Here is a 25393-nt window from a genome sequence, read left to right as displayed (position 1 = left end):
GAAGCTTCGCCTGTCGGGCGAAACTGCGACATTTTCTTTAATACGCCAGGGAATATGTATGGGGTGGAGAGCTGATGGCAGACATATATAAATCATGACCGGCAAATTTTGCCATCACTTCCACTGAGTGAAGACGCTTAATAACGTGTGAGTTGCTACACCTTCGCTGGTCATCCGCCTTCAGAGGTCTGAATGGCTCCTCATTTTCTTCCTACTTCCCTCTTAAACGTACACGTACGAGCTCCTTATATAGACAGGCTGAGCGGAATAGGGACTAGCCAAGTTTGCACATAGTAACCGACACGCACGCTCGCAAACATGTAGAAAAAGCGAAGATGCAATGATAGATACCGCTTTGTTCTCCCTTTTGTGTTTGTTTCGGCGTTAAGTGGTTGACTAAGTATACGGACAGTCAATCTCTTCCACTATTTCCCGCTCTCTTGGCTGAATGTGACCAAAGAGGAGCTTAGCGAGCATGGGCGGCAAGCATGTACACGTATAATGTCAATGACAGAGAGATGGAAAGAGAGAGGTTGGGGCTGACGTCATTGTTAATGTCACCATGAATAAATTGAAACGAAAACTTTAGTCGTGCTTGTTTTGCTCTACTTTGCAGTGTTAATAAACCAGCTCTCTTTAATAATTCAGTCAATAAATCCGTTAACTTGTACTTATTAAAACAGAACCTTATTGCCTTCCTCTACACCCCTTCCATTCTTGCAATGAGTTTATTTGTGTACTGAAACCAAACAATATTGGCGTGCTCCAGCACTGTTCGAACAAGCATTTTGTAGGCCAGCAAATTTTATCTGGGGACGCAAGACGAAGGTGTCTTCTCAGAAAGAAGAGTCGCTTTAGTGCTCAGCATGTACATTGATTTCCACTTGGGGTTATTTTGTTAACATGGCTTTCCCATCGGAGAGCGTATGTTAAAGTGACACCTAAATATTTACGCTGAAATGCACAAGTGAGATGTGTGTCATTAGTAATGTAAGCAAACTCAGATATCTGTTTCTTTCTTACTGTTAGCGTTACAGATTTTTGGGCATTTAGAGTCATCTGCCACTCCTGACACCAAGGAAAGGCAGAATTTTGTATATTGTGATTATCGCTGTGATTAATTTCGCGGTACGTAATAGAATAGTCAGCGAATAGTTGGATGTTACCATGTAATCGGGAAGGCAAATCTTTTATGTATATTAAAAATAAAACTGGGTCCAAAACACTGCCTTTTCGCATTCACGATGCAACAACTGCTAAATTGGAAGCTCCGTTATGAATATACACGAATTGTGAGCGGTATAGTTGGGCACAGTGACTCATGAGTGCGACTCACTCACACTCGCATTCATTTCAAAGGGGGGAGTGCGGGTGAGTGCCAGTGAGTGTGATTGTGAGTGGAGGTGAGTGCGAGTGTGTGCCAGTGAATGTGAGTAGAAGTGAGTGCGAGTGCGAGTGAGTGTCAGTGAGTGTGACTGGAAGTGAGTGCGAGTGAGTGCCAGTGAGTGTGAGTGGAGATAAGTGCGAGTGCGAGTGAGTGCCTGTGAATGTGAGTAGAAGTGAGTGCGAGTGCGAGTGAGTGCCAGTGAGTGTGAGTGCAGGTGAGTGCGAGTGAGTACCAGTGAGTGTGAGTGCAGGTAAGTGCAAGTGCGAGTGAGTGCCAGTGAGTGTGAGTGGAAGTGAGTGCGAGTAAGTGCTGTGAGTGTGAGTGGAGGTGAGTGTGAACGTGAGTGAGTGTGGGGCCTGGAAAAAATTATGGTGAGTGAGTGTGAGTGAGTATTTTCCCACACTGCCGACCTATGTTATCAGCGCCCTGTGATCTGCGCAAGTTGTCGAGGAATGGTGTAGCGCAGTACTCCATGACGAATCCGGCACGTGCCAGCTGCTCGCATTGAAGCCCCTCGCAACCCAGGATTGGGCCGACGGGTGAATGCTTGGACTGGCGTGAAGCTCCAGTCCGAGAAAAAGCTGCACATTGAAGACAAACGGACTGTCAGGTGCCCGCACTGCTGTGGTGCTGCGGTGCCCAATGTATCGCACATTACTGGAGTGTGCCATTTCAGGAATCAAGAATCAAGTTGATGAAGTTCATGACAAAAAAAAAAAACAACGTGCAGATAAATACACAGAAGGAGGTCTGAGAGCACTAGGCTGCAGGCGGACCTCCTGGCCAAAGGTACAAACAAGTGTAGTGGCTAAAGTAAAACAGCATTATAACCGTAGTAAACGTAGTTGAATTAGAACAGGAAACTAAAATCAGATAAATATAAAAAAATACGAAGCGAAAACCAAACAATCAACATTATTCTGAAGAGATGAGCATAAACCTATTAACTCAGTAAGCAACAAAAAATTAGTTGTTAAAAGTACCAAGTAATGAACAGTGTTTGAGATAAGTTGGTAGAGTGTTCCAAATAGATAAAGGAGAAAAATATGTGGTATGTCCACCATAATTAGTCCGTATTATAGGTAGTAAAAAATTTCTATCTGACGCAAATCTAGAAGGATTAGTGTTAAGATGATCAGCAGTACGAAACGCACTTCATGCTGTAAGATGATTCAATGACTTGAACAGGATAATGGCGTGATGATACTTAAATAGACTAGGAATTTAGAGTATATCAAATATATGAAGCAACGAAGAGGTACTCCTGCGATAGAACTAAACGTTATTATTTGAATGGCTTGGTTTTTTATGTGCTGTATTGGGGATAAATGAATTAGGTAAGTATTGCCCCATGTCGCTTATACAATAGTTAACGTGACTGTGAATGCAAATCTGGGTTTTTGCCCTTTGATCTGGATGAATAACAGTATTGAAGTGAGAAAAATGCCCGTTTCTATGTTCGTACCTTCCAAACAACAACAAAAACAAAGGCTAGAGTGAAAAAAAATGAAAAAGACTCGCCTCTGGGAGGGCTCGAACCTCCAACCTTTCGGTTAACAGCCGAACGCGCTAGCCGATTGCGCCACACAGGCAAGCGCTCGCAGAGCAGCACGATAGTCCAGCTGTCAACATAGCTGCGAGGACGTATCGCTGCGTCAAGCGTGAGTATCGTGGCTTGAGCAGACAGCAGCGCGCGGCAGTACTTTGTCTCTTTTTCTAACCCACCGTGACTGCTTAGTGGCTTTGTCGTTTTCTTTTTTCGTTTTTTTGTCTCTTGGTGTGCAACGTGGGATAACATCATAATGGAGTTAAACATAAGTATGCAGGCCCGTTTCATAGATTGCGTTGCTATAGGCACGGGGTCGCTGGGATCGAATCCCGGCCACTGGTGGCTTCATTTCGATGGGGGCAAAATGCAAAATCACCCGCGTACTTAGGTTTAGGTGCACGTTAAAGAACCCCAGGTTGTCAAAATTAATCCGGAGTCCTGCACTACGGCGTTCCTCATAATCAGATCGCGGTTTGAGCACGTAAAACCACATAATTTAATATCTCTGATAACATCTCTGAAATACAGCTCTGAAATACGTGACAGCATTTCAATATATATATATATATATATATATATATATATATATACAGGGTGCTTCAGCTAACTTGGGCAAAGTAATAAAACTACAAACATAGGCGCTACTCGTGTGGAATTGGAGCAGTATTGTTCTGAGCCGTATGAAGCACGTCATTATATCTTTTTTCCAATCGGCCAAGCCGGGTAATTAACAAAGATTGCTTAACCAACTTTTTAAATAGTAACTAACGAAAAATATTCTACAAAATTCTGCAAAATGTAAAAATTATTTGCTGCAGTTAGTAAACCAAATTATAGTTTGTTTATAGTATTGCCTTTATGTCTGTGTTAATTGTGTTTATGAACTATTGGGCACTCAAAGAGAATAAATGATGATGATGGCATCAGCTGATGATGATGTTTTCGCAGCGTTTCTTTTTTCGCTCCCCCAGTAAAAAATTAGGTTCGGACGCCACAACTTACAACAAAAGTTGTGAGTCAGCGCCGTGTTCGTCCTTTCTTAGTCTTGTGTTCTGTTAATTTTGAGCTGTTCCCCTACTTTAGCGCCATGAAACAACTTGCCCAAGCCACAATCTTAACAAACTAGAATTATCCTATGGGAAATGCCGCACTTCTGTCGAATCAGTGGAATTAATGAAGAGTCAAATTTCAAGACAAATCGAGTAATAGTAGCTGATTAACAGTTTCGCTAATTACCGTTCTAACCATTATTTATTAAGGCACATTCATGTAGATGTAATTGTCGGAGTCATGAGGGAGGTTAAGTTAAGGACCGCACAAAGAGCAATGGAACGAAAAATGTTAGGCCTAACGCTAAGAGACAGGAAGAGAGCGGTGGGGATTAGAGAGCAAACGGGGATAGCCGATATTCTATAGTTGACATTAAGCGGAAGAAATGGAGCTGGGCAGGCCATGTAATGCGTAGGATGGATAACCGGTGGACCATTAGGGTTACAGAATGGATACCAAGAGAAGGGAAGCGCAGTCGAGGACGGCAGAAAGTCAGGTGGGATGATGAAGTTAGGAAATTCGCAGGCGCAAGTTGGAATACGCTAGCGCAAGACATGGGTAACTGGAGATCGCAGGGAGAGGCCTTCGTCCTGCAGTGGACATAAATATAGGCTGCTGATGATGACGATTATGTAGAAGATACCTGCGCTTAGCCCTAGTTTCGAGAAATACGACCAAAAATTATAAACATGCCAGCATAACGAGATGGCGATGACTAATATATACAGTATGCCACGTGGAAACTGCTGGGTCTCCATTCGATTGACAATTAGTGAGAAGCGATTCGCTTTAAAGGTCAGGCTTTGATTGCCTGTTTACTCTGGCTGCGATATTTGCACTAGGCGCAGGAACACTAGCAACACACCGTCATTACCGTCCTCAGTGCGTTGACCGTTGCATTATCGTGTTGTAAAACAGCGGCGAGCGGTTGCCTTTGTGGGGCACTCGGCTAGCGCATCCGGATGTTAACCGGAAGGTTGGAGGCTCGAGCCCTCCCAAAATCGAGATTTCTCCCGCAGCCTTGTTTTATTTATTTTGTTAGTTTAAACGCGCGTACACGGCATACATGCTTCTGAGGTTATCTTTTTCTCTACAGGTACATGGCGTGTGACATCACGTGAAGCCACATGGGCGCCTCGCTGTGTTTTTGATCTATTGATTTATTTGTTATGGAATAAGTATTTTGACAAGAAGCACTAGAATATAGGTGAAGTGAAACGTTTAAGCTGTTTAGCTGTTTTGCCTGCGATTTCTAAGAAGGCGGCTAATCGGTTATAAATGGTGCTGCATTGCGAACGTTTTGGGATGCTGCTTTCGCAACACAAAATAAGACGAGGAAACGTGGTGGCGATACATGAGAAAGCGCGTCTGATATTTACTGCACCGTCATAGCTTTCCTTATAATAAACGCGTATGCTTGAAAAAAAAGGGGGGGGGGAAACCGCCTCCTCTCTTTTCATTTCAGCATGTAGTACATCCCGTCATAGGGACATGCAGGCAAGGAAATGTGGAAATATGGGACAGGTGGGTAAGGGGCCCGGAGCGAAACAAATCAAGGTCAAGATCTGCGATTTCAGCAAACGGAAGCGTGCGTTTGGTTGATGACTGCTCTGAATACACCCAAGTGCTGTGGCCTTGACAACATGCACCGAAGTACCAAGGAAGACTGTTAAGAACAACACTATGCAGTCCTGCGTGGTGTCATAGTTGCAGTGTTACAGTCCACGTCAGCAACTCCTTCTGAACGTAAGCTGCGCATGCGCTACGGTGGCATTATGACATCGTGCACCGTGTATACCGCATTCGTAGTCGCCTGTAGATCCCGTTAGAGGCACGGCTCCGGCTACACGCTTGCCCATCTTTCAAGGGCAGCCTTTCCTCTTATACATTTATTACAACTTATTTCCGTGACGACTTGAAGACAGAGCAATTTCTTTCTCGTGTAAACTGTTCGTCTTGTCAAACGGAGGCGCTTGTTCCATCCACATGCTTGGTTGAATAGTACAGGGCTGATGTCTTACCACGCAGCAGCCCGACGTTGTGCCGTTTGCGCTGGTGTGTGTTCCTTGCTATCGCAATGAAATGGATCTTATAGTTCTTGCAGCAAAAAAGGCTTAAATTTGTATTTACGTTGCACAGCAGCTGAAAGTTCGAACGCGCTATTTGGGCATGAAAATAAAGAAGGTGGGAGATGCACTGCCACGCCCACGACAACGCACTGCTAATGCATAAATTTAAGGCCGCCGAAGAACATTGCACATGCGGTTAAAGTAGAAGTCATACATGAGCACTGCAGCAACAATTAAGCCATCGTCGTTGTGGAGCTATAAAGCCAAACGCTTTTATGAAGCTTAGTGGGCCTGCCTAGTTTAGTTGGACCGGAACTAGTATAGCCCCACTAGCTCTCGGCAATATATTTTTTTGCCGGTGTCAGGCACCACTCCATGCCTGAAAAATGTAGTGGACTCGAGCAGGATTCGAGCTTACGACCTTCAGATTTGGGGTTGGGTGTTCTACCTCTGCTCCACGCCACCTGCGCGGAGCAGAGGTAGTAGGTAGGTAGCAAATATCTACAAGGATTCCACAGCTAGCTTGCTTTTCGACAAGAAAAATAGAAAGTTACCTATCAAGAAAGGGGTCAGACAAGGAGACGCAATATCTCCAATGCTATTCACTGCATGCTTAGAAGAAGTATTCAAGCTCTTAGACTGCGAAGGCTTAGGAGTGAGGATCAACGGCGAATATCTCAGCAACCTTCGGTTTGCAGATGACATTGTCCTATTCAGCAACAATGGAGACGAATTACAACAAATGATTGAGGACCTTAATCAAGAAAGTGTAAGAATTGGGTTGGAGATGAATATGCAGAAGACAAAGATAATGTTCAATAGCCTGGTAAGGGAACAAGAATTCAGGATCGCCAGTCAGCCTCTAGAGTCTGTAAAGGAGTACGTTTATCTAGGTCAATTACTCACAGGGGACCCTGATCATGAGAAAGAAATTTACAGAAGAATAAAATTGGGTTGGAGTGCATACGGCAGGCATTGCCAAATCCTGACTGGGAGCTTACCACTGTCGTTGAAAAGAAAAGTGTACAATCATTGCATTCTACCGATGCTAACATATGGGGCAGAAACTTGGAGGTTAACAAAGAAGCTCGAGAACAAGTTAAGGACCGCACAAAGAGCGATGGAGCGAAAAATCTTAGGAGTAACGTTAAGAGACTGGAAGAGAGCGGTGTGGATCAGAGAACAAACGGGGGTAGCCGATATTCTAGTTGACATTAAGCAGAAGAAATGGAGCTGGGCAGGCCATGTAATGCGTAGGATGGATAACCGGTGGACCATTAGGGTTACAGAATGGATACCAAGAGAAGGGAAGCGCAGTCGAGGACGGCAGAAAACCAGGTGGGATGACGAAGTTAGGAAATTTGCAGGCGCAAGTTGGAATACGCTAGCGCAAGACGGGTAATTGGAGATATCAGGGAGAGGCCTTCGTCCTGCAGCGGACATAAATATAGGCTGATGATGATGATGAACTCAAACGCGGTAAAATGACGTAATCAAGATAACATAAGGCTCCTTTCAACCTAACTCAAACGCGGTAAAATGACGTAATCAAGATAACATAAGGCTCCTTTCAACCTGCATAAAAAATTCTAGCAAATCGTTTACAATTTGTAATCTACGAAAAAATGTTATCTAACACTGTCGCCGTAACTTCCGGAGTTCCCCAAGGCTCAATTCTTGGGCCATTACGCTTCTTAATCTACATTATTGACATCACAGCAAACATTGGTTGTAATATAAAACTGTTGGCCGACGACTGCGTTATCTATAGCGAAATTACCAATTATAGCGACCACATCGCACTTAATACATCCCTCAACATTCTAGCTATTTGGTGCTGTAATTGGCAGATGTAAATTAACGTAAAACGTCTGTGGCTATGACCGTAACAAGGAAAACAAGATCATCTAACTTTACATATGTGATTAATGGCATACCACTAACTCAAGTTGAACATAAATACCTGGGAGTTACATTAACCTCAGACCTCAGGTGGGATAAACATATTTCGAATATCACCGCAGGAGCGTTACGCAAATTATTCTTCCTCAAAAGTAGGTTGCGCTCTCTGCGACATCAACGAAGCTACAGGCCTACACAACTTTCGTTAGGCCAGTTCTCGAATACGCTAACACAGTCTGGTTTCCTCATATAATGACTAACATAACAAAATTAGAGGCAGTACAAAGAAGGGCCATAAGCTTCATTCCCAACAAATATAAACACGCCGACTCACCGACGAATCTTCTAACGCAGTCTGGATTGCAAACGCTATCTGCCAGAGCAAAACACGCTCGCCTGAAGTTGTGGTTTCAGCTTCTAAGAAATAACTATAAGATAGATTTGTCCAGGTACATTTCATTTTCGGAGGCTCAAAAAAAATGTAACAAACATGCGTACACTTTAAAAGCATACAGATGCCCCCCCCCCCCCCAACAACGACACGTTTAGGTATTCATTCTTCCCCCTCACAGTAGCTGAATGCAACCGACGTTGTCCTGCTGTACCCCCATCGAATCGCTATCCGAAGTTACCTCACAAGCAGCAGCTGCAGTGCGTAAATAAAATCATTTATCATCGCATGAATCATCGTCACAAATTTTGCATTGTGTTGCTTTCGACGTCCTATTTTTTCTTTTTTCTTTTTTTCGTTGTTGCCGTTATGTGGACATTTGCTACGCTCTGTTCCCAAAATAAATTTCATTACTGTATTACTTCTAGTCCTGACAAGATTGTTGTCTCTGCCATTTTCCTGCTAATTGTTTGCCTAGATTTAAATTTTTTTTTACAATTAGTTCCTTCTCTCGCTCAAAGTGCATATGTTTTAAGCGCATCTCTTCACAGAACATTAAAATTTCTTGACGCGTTAAGTGTTATCTTTCAGTTCGTTCCTATTTCATGTATAACGGGTTACGTACCTGTTCTTCACTGCTAGTATCATGTTAGTTAACTGTCATGTGAAGACATGCATTTTATTCCTAAACTCAGCTTCCTTTTATATTGCCATTCTTGGGCAATTGTTTTCTTTTCATTTTCCTTTTTTTCAATTAACTGTTCTGCCTAGGTGCGTACTGATATACATGTATACTGTATCGCCCAACTGCCATGCTCTCAAATGAGAGTAGCAGTATTCTAAATAAAAATTAAAAAAACATAATCATATAGCGAGCGATAAAATATTGCAATCGCAAAAATAAAAACATTCAGACCGTATCAAAAGCGGTATTCATTATCATTTTTTCTTTGGCGAGAGCAAAGTTTCACTTATTGCGATACTAATTTATATGGACACTGCAGGCGAATTCTCGCCGTCGGCGTCACCGTGACGTTTCGTATAAAGTACAAGTGCGATAAGATCCGATCGCGCCCCGCACGCCGTATGCTGTGGTTGCGAAGGGAAGGGTGCATGGGTGAGCCGAGAAGGATGGTGGCTTGATGCGCGCGTCTTCTCGCGTGCGCAAGGGTGGGTGGAGAGGGGCGGCGCCCTGATCAAGCGCGCGCCCCTGGGGAGAAAGGGAGGGAGGGGGGGCGGCAGGTGAGCGCGCGCCTGCTTCTCTAGACCATCCGTGCTTCGACACGCCCTATCTTGGAGGTAATCTCCTGCGGTTCCGCAGGTAGGTGAGCCGAGATGGCCTGCGGCTGCATGCGCGCTGTCTTCGCGCGCGCATAGCGCTGGAGGTCGCGTAATCTGAAGCTTCGGAGACGTGTTGCAGGGAAAGGCAGCAGAAGTGACCTTCGTAGAAGCGTTCACTCCCTTCGGTTTGCGCTCTTCATCACGCCAGCGTTGCTACAGCGTGTGTTCGCGGTCATCGAGTGAGGTCAGTTCATGTTTGCGTGTGCGCGCGTGACACCAATTTTGATAATTCGATTAGTGAGCGAATGCTCACTGCAATTTTATACCAGGTAAAACTATGAACCTTAATTTGTGCAGTTATGTAATACTGTGCTATCGCTATCAATGCATTGCGGGCAAAACTGCGGCTTTTTTGTGTAGAAACAAAAAGAATTCAGACGCTTTAACAAAAATGTTCAAAATATGAATTGAAACGGTTTTTTTATTTTGTTTGTTGAATCAATGACGAGCCAGTTTTTCTAAGCTGTCACTTGAGCTTCGCACGGAGTGGCTTGTATCTATGCAGAGCGCCCGAGTGTGCTCGAAGCCTCGACCTCGGCTCATCAGTGAACGGGCCTGTGCATGGCCCGGGCCAGCTACTTCAAGCCTGACTCAAGCCCATGGGCATCAAGCCCAGGCCCGACCTTCGCCACGCGTGCCAATAAAAGCTTTACCCGGCCGCTGACCAGGCCCGCGCTTTCTGATCCATGAACAACAGAACATATCTGAACAACAGAAGATGGAAGGCCCTTAATGACCGATGCCGTGCCAAATCGTATATATTATTATAATTATATATATATATATATATACCTTAGCTTGATTCCTTTGTTGGCTAAACAATCGTGCCTCTGGAATTCTCTTCAATTAATGAAGATAGTATAAAATGTTATGGAAACTTGAAAGGAGACTTGCAAAGCTATAGACTATTTTACGTAAGGCAGCTGGGCGCCGCCATACTCACACTACTAGCGCCGCCTAGCGGCTCTCGCCAGAAACGCCAATGCCGCGCTATGCTGGGCTGTTAAGTGCGTCGGCAGCGCCTTTCGGCAACGTGTTCGTACGAGGTGTTTCGACGATTGTGTCTGTGAACTCGTGCGGAATTGTTAGCATATTGCAGACGCATCTTTCTTCTCGCCAAATCTTCATCGATGGTAGGAAATGGCCACAGTGGCTAGAACGAACAGCAGCATGCAGCCAGCCCTTAAGAAAATATGAGATGAGTTTCACATGAAGGTCTGATGACTTTTGACATTACAGCCAAGTGAGTCTCTGATGTGTTTCTTCGGAAAAATTCTGATGCATTCCTAATGTCATTCTGAAACATATTGGCCACCGTCGTTCTGATGCATACTTGATGAGTGTTTTTCTTGCGAGCATGAGATGTCTTCCTAATGCGCACTCCAAAGCAGTTTCCTTGCGACTGTGTGATGTTTTCCTAATGAGCTTCTACTGAGTTTATGCATTAGATTGCTGGAATTAATAGCATTCCTACAACAAAATTGGCCACCACGTGTGGTAACAGTTTCTGATGTCTTGATGGCAGTCAGATCTTATTTAAACATGTTACCTGCGCCTGACCGTCCTTGGTGTTTGATATATGCAGCTTACATACATACATAAATATATCAAGCGTAGGTGCAGCACGTTTTACAATACGTACATGGGCCCATACATATGCTAAACATGAAACATTTCTCAATGAAAGAAAGTTGACAATAACATTTATTAACACTTTATACAAAGCAGAGGGAGGTTAAATGAAAGGAAGATATTACATCTGCCTGGTTACAGATGTAATATTTCCCTTTCATTTAATCTCCCTAATTATCATTGAAGAGAGGCTGTTTTTGAGGTGGAGGGTCGTGCTGCCGAAATGACTGCACGTGTACCCTGCGTGAATGAAAGAACAGAAAATTAACAAAAGTGTATCCTGCATGAATGAAAGAACAGAAAATTAACGAAGCTTTCTTAGCAATCAACCACAGAAATACACACTGTATTTACCCAATTCTCAAACCAGAAATGGCGTGCAGTTGTGTAGAATACCAAAACTGCCTCCACCAGCTTTTGCAACAGCCTACTTCCAGAGCTAGTGCCATTATTACAAGGTGGTGAGGGAACAAACTTTTCACATAGGTTAGTGATAATAATGTGCCAGATTAGTTCCTAAGGCTAATTGAAAAACATTTTATTTGCTCATTAAGCTATACCAGCAGCCACATCAGAAGACAAACTGGTGCAGTAGTTGTTTGAGCCATGCGTAATCATCCTGCTAATGACTTCCACAGTCAAATATCAAATGCAATAGAATCCGTATGGAGAAATATGTGGTCCACAGACAGCGAAAGAAAGCTGCCTGATAGCATGGGAACAAATTTCCATCCCGTGACAGTAAATCTGCATGTTTTTCAATTGTAATATCCTAGTCTTGCGTCAAATACTCTGCAGGCTTTACGTGTCCAAGTCACGCCATAGCAGAAGGCTAAGGATTAATTCTGACCCCCCACACCCCGGGATTCTAACATGCACTCAATGCACAGCACATGAGTGTTTTTGTATTCCGTCATCATCAGAATGAGCCCCCTGCAGCCTTGATAGAACACACAACTAGACTAGTGCATTGACTTGCTAAAGCCTAAAGGTACACATTTCTACAGACACGGATCACCTTTTTATGTACGGTGTCTTTGTGGTTTTAAACTATTACATACCTATGACTGCGTTCAGCCTCAAAGGGTCAAGGACCTTTTTCAACGGGCCATCTTTGTTGGAGTTCGAACCTTTCCCGTACAGGGACTTGCCCCGCAACTCCTCGTCCCCAAAGACGTGCCGCAACAAATTGCGGGCAAATTTTGTGGGCAGGCCATTGCAGTGTGCATGGAGGCGGTTGAGCACAGTTTTTTCCACAAGCACACCTCCTCCGATGTCCATCTGCATAATGAAGACAAGAAAGAGACAAATTAATATTTCCTGAATTAAGATCTATGTACATACAAAGCAGGTGTTACAATCCTATAGATGTCAGAAAAACTTGCACTTGGTCTATTAAAATACTGAATTTTGTTTGTAATCATCTTTTCTGTATCTATAACCATCTAAGGTCACATGCCCTCCTGCATTCCGCCAAAAACATATTCATTGACCTGACCTGTCAACACAAGCAGTTGAAAAATACTACAGTCGAAACCAGAAACTAGTACTGTTTGGTGAAATATGCTAAAAATTATTCTATTATTCGAGATGTCCACTTTTCATTTCAGAAATTCGAAAAGTGTTCTGTAGACAGGTATTTTGATCTGCAGTCACAGCAAGAATCATCTGCGCCACAGACAAACAAAAACGTTCATGATGTTTACTCATGAAGCATTCACGTTTTGGCGGCCAATATTTTGCTTTCTATTACATCAATAAGTGGATGGTGCTAGTGTGCAGAGGCCTAATTATTCCTGCAGGTTCAAAAAATCAGGCTGAGAAATCAGACAGGGGACCCTGTTTTGCTTTTCTTGCTTTCTTATAAACTTGGCCCTAAAACTGGCCCCAAATGAATAGTAAATTTAATAGTGCCTATACGAAATTTACAAATGAGCTCTAAGATATGGCATATTACGGCTGTGAGTATTGGCGAACAATAAACACTGTCCGTGATTCTTGGAACAAAAAACTGCAGATTGACAACACCGCTTCATAATGCCAGTTTATATGCCAGACCGACACTACCGTAAAATTCCAAGCAAGCGCCCCTGCCCGTGCAAGAGCCCAACTTCACGGCCAATTTCGAATTTCCGCGCCGTCCCGGGAAAGCCCCCCCCCCCCCCCCCCCGCACCAACACTGGCCTGCCACATCCAGTCCACGAAAATAATGGAAAATGCGGCAAATCGTACCGATGCGCATCAGGGTGCCCCGATGAGCCATTTCATCGAATCATGGTCGCACCCGGCGCCCCTAAAGTCCCTGGATATTTTTTCTAGGGATTTTAAGCGCACCAGTGGGCACACGTGCGCATCGGGGCGAACTGCGGCTGGCGGTCTGTAGTTCACGGACCGCCGGCAGACAGCGAGATCTGCCTCTTACACGGCACAAAGGATTTCCCTGCGGCACAGCGACGTGACTACTCGGCGACAGAGGAGTGGTCGCCGGCAGCTTCACCGCTACTAATCACTCGCCACCGATATCATCGCTAGGCCTTTTACAGTTCACTGCAGTTCACTTCGAATCTGTAGCAGACGGCGCTTCAGAACGAACCGCCGACGCACCCAAACAGCAATATTTTGTTACCGTGGTTGCCGCTTTACCCTCTCCTCGCAATAATTTCACACGATGAAGAAAACATGCTGATATTTGCGGTGCCACCAGCTGCGATGCAAGCATGGCCGAGCCGCGGTTCGCTCTCCGCCGTCGGTAGCCATGCACTGCAGCTGAGCTTGACTTGTATCAGAACTCTCATTAGTGCTTAACGTTCCACTGTGGACATGGTTATTAATAAAGTGAACATTACGCGTTACTTCACTCTAGCGGACATAATTTTGCCTGGAATAGAAGCTGCATAACCAATGTTCGTTTCACCGGTCGCGGCGACGTGTCGGTGCAGCGTCGATGCGCTCTTTCTGTAGTTCTTTGGGTGGTTTTGAGAGTCATAAACACCACTAACAAATCTTTGGCTTAATAAAGTTCATGTTCAGTAAAATTTTAAAGCCATTCCCACTGCGCTTCTTTTTTTTGCCGGGAAAATTTTGTCGTTGCCATCTTGAATTTCGGTGCCGTTCCGGGATAGCGCTCCCCCTAACTTTGCCGGTAATTTAGACTTGCTTGAGGGGGGGCGCTTGCTCGGAATTTTACGGTATAGTACAAGCAGGCAAGACACTAAATATAAAAAATGTAGTGTGTGTGTATGTGTGTATGTACACAGGGTGTCTCTGCTATCATGTAATGAGTTAGAAAGCCTGCAAAATATGAAAAACACCATGTGACTGTGCACCCGTGAACTCAGAATAGCAGCACCATCAAACACTCTCAGTGGGAGAATAAGCTGTTCTACTATTATCATGTCCAGCAGCAGTAATAGCACACACACGCAAAATATAAAAAACAACTTGTTTGGCTTAGATCTTTTTGCAAGGCTTGACATTTATAGTTAGCGAGCATACTGCTTTTTCTTAGCTCATTCCTTTCAGACTTGAGTATCCATAGCTTATGACCACCTATGCCGTAAAGTCTCCCTCACGGGACTGTTGACTAGCATAGCAACAGTTGATGTTCATTCTTGTACCCGAAAATGAAGCAAAATATTCACACAGACAAATAATATCAGCAGAGTACGAGAAATGTATTGACAGCTGTAAAGTTAAATTACTTTGCATAATATGACCAATATGAAAGTGTGCCGGCAATCTAAAGAAGCCTAGTGACATGCAATATACAACACAAGAATTTCCAACTCTAGTACAAATATGAGCATAAGCGTTTCAAGAAGCCGGTCCGGTATCTTACTTGCTCGGCCTGCACCACTTGCGTGACCTTGGGCGCCTCCGTCAGGTTCTCCAACTTTCTCACTAGCTTTTTTTGCTCGTTTGAGCATGGCAAAGGAGTCTAGAGCAGACACAAAAATAGGACAGAAACACGCCATCAATTTATGCATAATTGCACAGAACTCATGTTACATGTCATGAACCTGTTAAAAAAATAGTTGATCTACCATTCTGGTCTTGTTGAGTCATGTGAAATGGTTGAAGTCCCGTTTGGAATTTGCTAACTCAGTTTCTATATGATGCTAAATTAATAGCAGTCAATTAAATGCTGGGTGTACTAGCCAACACAAAACAAGTTTTAAAGAAAAGCTTTATGTGCACAAGAAAGCAACTGTCTAGCGACCTCCCGGGAGTAGAAGCCTCCAGCTGTCTTGTGTTTTTAATAATAAAGTAACTAGTAGGGAATAATTACTATCAAACATTTTTAGGGCCCCAATGACAATGCAATGCTTGCAGAGCACATCTGCAAACATCTCTTCGAGTTGTTTGTAATGTGGTACCTTTTGCATGGCTCTTTTTGCGCTATCTTATACCACTGTGGTGTACTAGCAGTGGGCTGCAGTTGCTTTTTAAATGTGTTACAGGCTTTCCCTTGGGAATGCAAGAAAGAACTATGCAAAAGGTAACATGTCAGACAATTAATATAAAAGGTCTGTTAATCAGTAGTAATAACACTATTAAAAGGAAGCTTTAGCTCACGGCCAACTCTTAATTTCCCATTTAAATACATGTAAAATGCCCAAATGCTGTAGGCTTCTCCAAAGCGTTGCTAACAAGATACAGTTGATTTTATCTGCGCTGATGAAATCAACTGTAAATCAAATTTTTACATGCTTTGTGTTAGCTGGGACACCCCCAATATTTCGAAATGTTCAGTAAAATAATGACTGCACAAAAATGAAGATTTGCCCCCAAAAAGAAGCATGAATCTAAAATATTCCAATAAAACAATGATAAACTTAGTTTGTACTACACCACCTAAACTGAATATTGAATATTATGAGATATATTCCTAGCTCATTTTTATTGGACATAACCTGCAAAGCACCTTTAAGTTTATTTTTAGCCAAACAAACCTTGGGCTGATAAGTTTTCATGTGCTATGTGCTTATTAAACCCACCTGCCACAATGTTCTGGCTACTTTACAATTTGTTTACACAACTGTTGCGTAACTTACTGGAGAAAAGACACTGACTGCATATAATTAGGAATTGTCACTGCAACAGAATGCTTGGAACCATCCTGCATCTATTAAACTGAAAAATGGCAAATACAGGTTCCAGTGAATTAAGAACAATTCAATTTTTATTCATACCAGACATTTCACAAAACACCTTGAGTGATTTTTAAAAAAGAGCATATCAGACAATGACAGGCAAATTTTAAAACATTTGTGGTGGCAGATATTATCCCTACACAATATCCACTAAAACGATCATTAATAAAAAAAACTTGCAATGCAGGTGGCGATACTTGTTACCATTTTTCTAATAGCCATGTTCGGCTCCCGCATAAATACAGCATATGCAGATATCTTGATCAAAATTATGCGAACAACAGCAGCAAACATCTGAGAGAATGTGTAGAAATACATATCTCACCAAGGTTGTCATTGGCCGCTTGAAGTTTTTCGGTCAGGTCTTGAACCTGGGCCTCTAACAAGATGACCTTTCTTGAGGCCTCGCACTCGCAGTCGCACCCGGCTTCATACTGTGCCCAGAAATATTGCATGAGCCAAGACGACCGTTTCATCAAGAATCAAATGCAGAGGGTGAAAAAAATACAATGGCTTTCTTTAAAGTAAACAGTGCCCCACCAAAACCTATCTGACCGTGTTTGACCTTGAGAGTAGCTTCAAAGCACATGAAACAATCGACCAAGCCACACATGAAAGACCCGACTTTGAAAACAAGCACATGCGACATTCTCAACATCAGGTGCAATAACTTTTTGCCCATATGAGCAACTCAATTAATGTAGAAAACATTTATGTAGCCGTATTATTCTCCAACTTCCCACCTAAAGAAAATTTCTCCTATTTCTCGATCTGTTTCATTGTAACCTAAAGTCTTCCGAAAACTGTCACCGTTACATTATTGGATATCTCCAGCACTTTCAAGAAACAACAAAAACAGAACGATAGTGCTAAGATGCTCGTCTAGAACTGATTTTACTCTGAAAAAATGTATCACATGGCAGATTGTGTAACGGTAGTGAAAGGTACCCTTACAACATGTCAATTATGGAATAGCCATTCGACCTTTTTCAAAAACAACCAACCAAAAAAGCCAATTGGCACAGTGTCGAATAAATAGAGCGTAGCTGGCGTTATGTGCATCAATATGGCCCTCCAAATGAAAATTGCCAGAATAGTTTTCTTATAGTTAGAAGAATGGGTTTCACTGTGCATGGTATAGTCTTTTCTACTCTTTTAACTTGCAACAGCTGCATTCGCATGCTTGGCAGGCTTCAAGAAAGCAATAAATAAAAAAAGATGGCGGAACAAGCGCATGTGAGAAATACCACACCATAGGACTTGCGCAAAACTAAATCAAAGCCAGTGATGGCGTCCAGATGTCCTTTGCTTTTAATTTACCTAATCTCTCACATAACTATGCCTTGTTCAAGAGAAAGCCATTTTACCTACCAACCGTGGAATCTGCTCTTCAGATCGTGAAGGGATGCAAGGAAGTTCCCATGGTTGAGTACGCAACTTACAAAGTACTTCTGAGTGGTGCGATCAAGATCTATGCTAAACTATGTGCAACCAGACATTATTCAGTGCCTTTTGATTGATCCAACAACCTCCTTGAGTGAGCTCTGTGCCATGCAGGTACGAGGAATACAGAACTACAGGACAAACAGCACAAACAACAAAATAGTACAATAGCAGTACATACGAACACCCACTGGAGAGAAATGCAGCAAAAGAGCAAAAACAGAAAATGCCAGACCAACAGCACTGGATAATTCTTGGCTATTGCCACTCCATTTACTTCCACAATGATGATAGCACATTTTTAATTCTTGCTTCAGTTTTACTAGCAAGGCAACATGTTCGAAATGACGCTCTTGTTCTTATGCTTTCTTTGGTGCAGGCTTGGTGAAATTTGCAGCTAAAATGCAATTTAGAGAGAATGGCACAAAGGAATGCTCTTGGTATAATTTGGCACAAGTGTACCGCCACTGACATGTGGTTCTTGCCACTTAACACATATGCGTAGCATGCAGCCCATGACAGATATGATCTAATCTTCTATTTAACATTGTGATAAATGACACATTCACACAACTATCACCTTCTTTTTTAGCACATTATGCTTGATTTTGTCAAGAGAAGATGAAAAGAGCTAATTAACTGATCGATGGTCTCTAACACAATCAAAGCTCATTTGGCTTGTTTTGTGCATGCATGCTTGCCTGTAAAAAGTTCTAAACTGCTTGTGAATGGCCCACATTAAAATCTAGTGATTACTGGCTGGGAGGCAAAGTACAGTGCATGAAGGGTGAGCTTTCTGTAACATATTGCAGCCTCAGTTTTAGCCTCAATGAAGTGAAGCGCAGTGGATGAAATCATAGCAGCACTTCCGCTGGGGCAGAAATGAGCCCAGTTATTGTGTTCTATGTGCTCTAGCTTTCACAGAACAGCTAGGAGATGTTTTCGGCTGTTTCACTGCCGAATAACCTGGCACGTATGTGTTAAGCGGTGTATAAAAGAAAATGTTGCTGCAAGTGCAAGACAATGCACACTTCTTACATGCAGAACAAAAATAGTTTACAATACAGATCTGTTTAGTACAGCTTTTGCAGTGTTGGTCAGACAGGGCACTGCATTGACGAAGAGTCCCATGTGCAGGAGCAAGCTCTAATGGGGCTGGGACCCCTTGCAAATCATATTTGCAGGTGTGCGCATTCCTTTGAAAGCTCACATGTTTTGGTGAAGCATGAAGGTGCAAAAGGAAGACAAGATGAAGCATAATGTGTTAAACGAGAAAGTGGTAGTTGCATGAGCAGCCCTTTGATCACACTGTCAAACAAAAGATATAATTTCTGTCAGGGCTTATGCGATATGCGTACGTGTTGAGAAGCCGATGTTGTGAAAGTGCCTTCCACTGCAGTCGACATGATCTGTGTATAAATGCATTTTTTTCAACTAAAATTAGCTGCATACCAACAGCTTTGCACTATTGCACCGTTCTTGTTATTTCTTAAAAGTGCCAGTGATATCCAATAATGCCACATTTACAACTAGCCCTACTTTATGCGATATGTGCTTGTACTTAGAAATTAGCGCTAACACTATAGTGTGCTATATTTAATAGGACTATGGTTGTACAAGCCTAGATCAGTTTTTGAAGAAAGTGCCTTTTAGCAAAATTTATTAGCCCTAATTTGACTCTCACGCCGAGGTAATTTCAGAACAAAAGTTACTGCAAAATAACTGTTTTTGCTGTTACCATCATCTAAAGTTGTATAATTAGTCTTTTACTCATTTTGCTCATTGTATTTTGCCTGTTTATCCTGCTCAACCCATTCCCTCTGTAATGCCTTCGGATATCGAGGGTATAAATAAATAAATAAATAAATAAATAAATAAATAAATAAATAAATAAATAAATAAATAAATAAATAAATAAATAAACAAACAAATAAATAAATAAATAAATAAATAAATAAATAAATAAATAAATAAATAAAACTCCAATGTCCGCTCACACACAGTTCCAGTACACAACTGTTTGCCACTGCATGAAGCACATGCTATTACGTCCGCGCGCCCACGCGCTCTTTCTAAGTGCGGCGCAGGGGCCAGTCCGCGGCCGTATGCATCAAGCTGAACTTTGGCAGCAGCAAGTTAATGACAAAACGAAGAAAACATCTGCCAGTGTACCTTTCTTTTTGTCATCTCCAGTCCCAGTGGCTGATCACCCCTTCGCTGCAGGGCCGCTTTGACGAGCTGTGTCCTTTTTTTCTCCATGGACTTCAGCACGCCTGCGTATTTCATTCGTACAACACATTAGCGATTTGAAAATTTCTAACTACCGTGCCACTCGGTACTCACCGAAATCGAGCAGCTCTGCCTCCGCTGGCGGCGAGTCAGCAATCCACTTTATCGCAACAATGTTGCCCCGGACCTGATCAATATAATTTTCTTCCGTCATCAGTCGGAACCCCAGCTGCGCGTCTACGATGGCGCGTATGGGATACACGTCCCACGACTCTTCTGTAATCCACTTGACTAGCACGTGCGTCATCGTTCAATATTGCCGCTCCGAAGTAAGAAAAAAATTACATAAACAAAGTACGCACGTGTACAATGCAAGGAGCTTGGGAAAACGTCGCCTATAGGCCTGCCTCAATACTTGATACCAAGCCCTGCGGAACATTGGCGCTGCTATCGAGACACCCTAACACGGTGGCACATACGCGCAAACACGCATAATTTGAAAGTACCAACTTATAAAGTTGATAAAAATTTAAGTCATCGTGTTTAGAAGGACATATAAAAGAGATGATGTTTTTCTAAAATTATTTGTCATATTGCAGAAAAGCCACAAAACGAACTAAAAAAATGAAACAAAGATTGACATCTTTCGTAGCCTAGCCTAGCTAAGCCATAGCCGCCACAGCCGTTTGCCCGTATTGTCTATGCAACGCGTGGGTATGGCACCAAAAAGAAAATATAACGAATATCTTTGGAATTCGGACGCTGAAGTTCCGGTTCGGTCAAAACATCGTGCCAAGACATCAGCTGCTACTGACGGTGCTGACGGATCTCCACGACACCGCTCTGCGGACTCTGCAGAACGTTTACGAACGTGCTCCCAGGTAGAGACGACCCGTGAGAGCTGTGAAGCGCTATCGCTCCGTCCCGATCCTTTACAGGATGAAGGCGTCCTTGTGGATTCTGATGAGTCATGTGAACAGAATTTAGACACACTGGAGACTCAGTGCAGCACTGATAACTTCGATAGCTCAATTGAAAGTGAACTATACGAAGCAGCAGGAGGCGAAGAACCAGATAGCACACCGCCGGAGACGAACGCTGACCTGGTAAGATTCTAAACTTTTTTTTAATGAACGGTACCCAGCCGTATAGCCTAAGTTTTGCTTTGGGTAATCAAACCCTATCGCGTATATTACGTTACTGAAATTAGGTTCTTATTTCATCTCCAATTTTATATGACTCAATGTCGGGTAACATACAGAAATATTTGGCTCCAAGCCGTTAGAATTAACGTGAGTTCAGGTTACATGGCAGATGAAATGAAGGATAAACATTATAATGTGGACACAAGAAAAAAAATCCCGAAATGAGGGAAAGAAGTTTCATGTTCATTTTTAACAATTAGTTGAGCTTTCAGTGGTAACGAAACACTATTTGTAGTAGGTAGCAAACAGACAGTCACCGTATGCAGCTGTTTGAGTTGATTATAGGCTGTAGTAGTCTCACGTACGTACAAATACATAGTCCAGAAGCAACTGTTATAAATTAGGAACATGAAATTATCCGAAAACAATGAAAACATTGTAATTTAGGACCTATTAAAGCTTGTTTTCACTAGCCTATTAAGGCAGGCTATTATAAGTTCAGTTTTGATTTACGCAATGTGTAAGTGAGGCAGGTTGAATTTTTTTGTATAAAATGAAACTGTTTCTCCTCTGTCACAGGACCAACCATTGTACCCGGGCTCAAAAGTTACAGTAGCAGAAAGCCTTCTCCTAATCATGGGGCACAGCATTCGCCATGACGCTTCAAGAGAAGCAACTGAAAGCCTCCTGAAACTTCTCCATGCACACGTTCCCGAAGGAACTCTACTGCCCACATCAAAGTATACCTTCTTCCAGCATTTCAGTGGTGTTGACACAAAGAAAGCCAGGCACTTTTATTGCAACACTTGTTCATTGTACCTTGGCCCTCTGGAACAGGTTGCAGAGGTTACATGTAGCAAGTACAAGACTCTGCTTCAGGTGTCTGACCTTGTGAAAGAATCATTTTTTTGTCTTAGACATTGAAGGTCAAATATGCGATTTGATGAAAACAGGGCATATCATACCTGTTCAACAGTCAGCTTCATTTGACATTACTGATATTCGAGACAGTGTGGGTTATAGGAAGCTTCCTCTTTCCACAAGTGATGTTAGTTTGACATTCAATACAGATGGTGTTTCACTCTTTGAGAGCAGCAGCTACGGAATTTGGCCGCTTCTTGCCCAAGTAAATGAACTGCCATTTAAAGAGAGGGCTAATAATCTTATTCTAGCTGGTTTGTGGTTCGGTAAACAGAAACCTGCTATGAATACTTTTCTTTTACCTTTTGTGCTTAAAATGAATGAGCTTTCCTCTAGTGGTCTAAAGTGGCTGGACAATCAAGGCTGTGAAAGAACCACAAAAGTGTATCCTGGATCTTGCACGGTCGATAGTGTAGCCAGGAGTGAAGTTATGGGCATGACCCAATTTAATGGGAAACATGGCTGCGGTTGGTGCGAAGCCCCAGGGCAAGTGGTTGCCCGAGGTAATGGCCACTGCCGTGTTTACCCTGCACCGAAATCTGTTCCTAAGCTGCGCACAAACGACTCTTTCATAGAGCATGTCCACAAAGCCAGATCACAAAGACAGAAAGCCAGTTGTGGAGTGAAAGGCACAAGCGTTCTCACACTTCTGGCTTCCTTCACTTTTTGTTCTGGCTTTGTGGTCGATTATATGCATGCTGTGTTCTCCGGTTTTGTTAAAGCCACAACTTTAATATGGCTGAAGTCAAGGGCGTCCCAGGGCTTTCACCTTCATGCTCGCTTTGAAGAGGTTGATGGAAGGTTGTTAGGCATACGTCCTGTCTGGGAAATGTCTAGGCTGCCAAGATCTCTGAAGGACGTAAAATATTGGAAATCTGCTGACTGACGAAACTGGTTACTGTTGTATTCACCTGTTGTTCTATCTGGCTACATCCCTTCAAGAAATTTTAAGCATTGGTTGTGTTTTGTCGACATGATGCACTGCATGTTGAGTGACCGGATCACGCTTGAGAAATTACATGCCATAAAGATTCGAATGTTAAAGTTTCTGCGGGAATATCAGGAGCTCTATGGCCTTAGTAACATGACTTTTAATTCGCATTTGCTTTTACACCTGGCTGACAGTGTGAAGGAATGGGGACCTCTGTGGGATTACTCCATGTTCTCATTTGAATTTATGAATGGTAAGCTCATTAAGATGGTTAGAGGTACCAGACATCCTGAAAGGCAGATTGTCGAAAAGTTTTGTTTGATGCAGGCTCTGCCATTGTTATGGCATCACGTAACGAAAAGGAGTGCTGATGTTGACGACATTTTGCGAATGCTAGTGAAGGGATATAAGTTGAGGAAGAAGTGTGTACAAAATAGGGAGGTCATGCTCTATGGCAAGGCTGTACACAGGACTGATGGCATTTACTATAGGAAGATGGCAATAGGCTCCTTCACATTTTGCACTGTCGAACTTGACAAATCAAAGAGAGTCAATTCTTTTGTTCTTGTGGATGATCACTTTGGCCGTCTAATTGATATCATTGCAGTTTGTTCTGAGGGGCATGCAAAATGCACATGTCTGAGGCACATTGTGCTCCGTATTGAAGTGTTCAGGGTGTGCGGCAAAGTGTTGGGCACATTTTGCAGGAACAGTTCCTGTCAATTTGTCCTCGCCAAATGCACTGGAGAACACATCACAGTGCCAATGACTACTGTGCAAAAATGTGTTGCTGTAGTTTGCAATGGGAACACATATTTGTGCACGCTGAACGATAAATTTGGTGTTGAAGCCATTTAAAGGGATGCTAAAGAGAAACATTTTTTGATCAGTTAGTACATTGCCCTTCCATAATACTGAAACAGCCACTTTTACGGTGAGATGTTTGGTAAGCCAGAAAATATGCAAAAACTAAAGACTGGTGGTGACACCGCCTTGAAGTTCCTGCACCAGGTCACGGTGACAGCATGGATTCCGACTGGGTCCCCTCAGGCCTAGCTAAATGTTCATCGGTAAAAATGAAATACATATAATTCTAAAAGAGCCAAAGTCTGAGCTTAAGAAGTTTTAAGAACTTTTGCTGAACCACAATGGCTGATATGCAAGAATACTTTGGCATCCATGACATCAGAATGACGTACCGACTTTGGTGTATCAGATAGGAATTCACAAATGAAACTTTGACCGTCATTTTCTCTTCTAATATAATTAACCTATTGCATCAAAATCAATTAAACTAGCATTGTTTCAGAGTAACTTAACAATCTAAACTGATTTATTGTTTCTCTTTAGTGTCCCTTTAGACACCCCTCAATGCAAGCTGTGAAATAAATTAGGGTTATAATACAACCATTGTCCGTAATACTCGAAGACCAATTTATTTTGTTCCATTAAAGCGATTCCCCAAAACGTGTCGGTGCTTGTGTGTAGTACAGTATTTTGGGACTAAGCTGTGGTACGAAATGTCAGCCAAAAGTTCACGGGCTGGTATCATGTGGGAGATAAGAAAAGCATGCGCTTCACATAAGTGGATGTATCCAGTGGTGGGATGATAGGAGAGTGTTCCAAGACTGGCAAAAGCTCTGAGACAGATGCATTCAATCCCACACGGCCTATTTCTAAGGACGCTAAGCTTAAATCGTTCTGTACACCCAGGGAAGAGGGAGAATTAAGAGAGGTGCTCGAATGCATGCATGATGTACTGCATCCATGTTGCCCTGGCCTATGGGCATCTTGACAATGGAGTGCTTTGCACTATAATGCAAGGCTGCACACTGCCCTGAAAATTACAAAATTTCTCGCTAAGTATAGGAAAACTGTACTTGTGCATCCGCCTTGCTGCCCTGGCCTCTCCCCATGTTTCTTTTTTTCTTCTGTTTCCACTGTAAAGAAAGCCCAAATAGGATGCTGCATGGCGAGTGTTAAGGTCATTCAAGATACCATGAAAGAGGAGCTGACAGCTCTGTCAAAACAGGCTTTCTCTAACTGCTTCCCAATGCTCGAGAAGCGTTAAATGCTGTGCGTGGACTGTAAGAGAGACTGTTTCATAGGGGAGCTACATAGATAAGTGCGGAACGCCTTTTTTATGGACTCGGTCTTTAAACTTTATGGACTATGGTTGTAATAGGTTCATCACAATTGGAGTTGCACTACACCACCAATGTTGCACTGCATGCCGGTAGTTGCAGTCCT

The 25393-nt window shown here is 42.8% G+C and overlaps 1 protein-coding gene and 1 non-coding gene across 2 annotated transcripts; both read right to left on the bottom strand.

The window, feature by feature from the left end:
* Nucleotides 1–2905: 2905 nt before the first annotated feature.
* Nucleotides 2906–2979, bottom strand: Trnan-guu (transfer RNA asparagine (anticodon GUU)). Its single transcript has one exon. It is a non-coding gene; the product is annotated as a tRNA-Asn (tRNA).
* A 9341-nt stretch (nt 2980–12320) lies between these two features.
* On the bottom strand, nt 12321–22181 carry LOC125942615 (uncharacterized). The gene is made up of 5 exons (XM_049660817.1): nt 20261–22181; nt 20090–20190; nt 16800–16908; nt 15160–15258; nt 12321–12602 (listed from the first exon to the last, which is right to left on the bottom strand). The coding sequence occupies exons 1-5, from the start codon at nt 20451–20453 to the stop codon at nt 12409–12411; spliced, it is 696 nt and encodes a 231-aa protein (XP_049516774.1). The 5' UTR covers nt 20454–22181; the 3' UTR covers nt 12321–12408.
* Nucleotides 22182–25393: the final 3212 nt, after the last annotated feature.

This window comes from Dermacentor silvarum, chromosome 1, assembly GCF_013339745.2.
Source record: "Dermacentor silvarum isolate Dsil-2018 chromosome 1, BIME_Dsil_1.4, whole genome shotgun sequence".
Classification (NCBI taxonomy): Eukaryota; Metazoa; Arthropoda; class Arachnida; order Ixodida; family Ixodidae; genus Dermacentor; species Dermacentor silvarum.
Note: the sequence above shows the minus strand (reverse complement) of the source record. Positions and strands in the feature narration are given on the sequence as shown.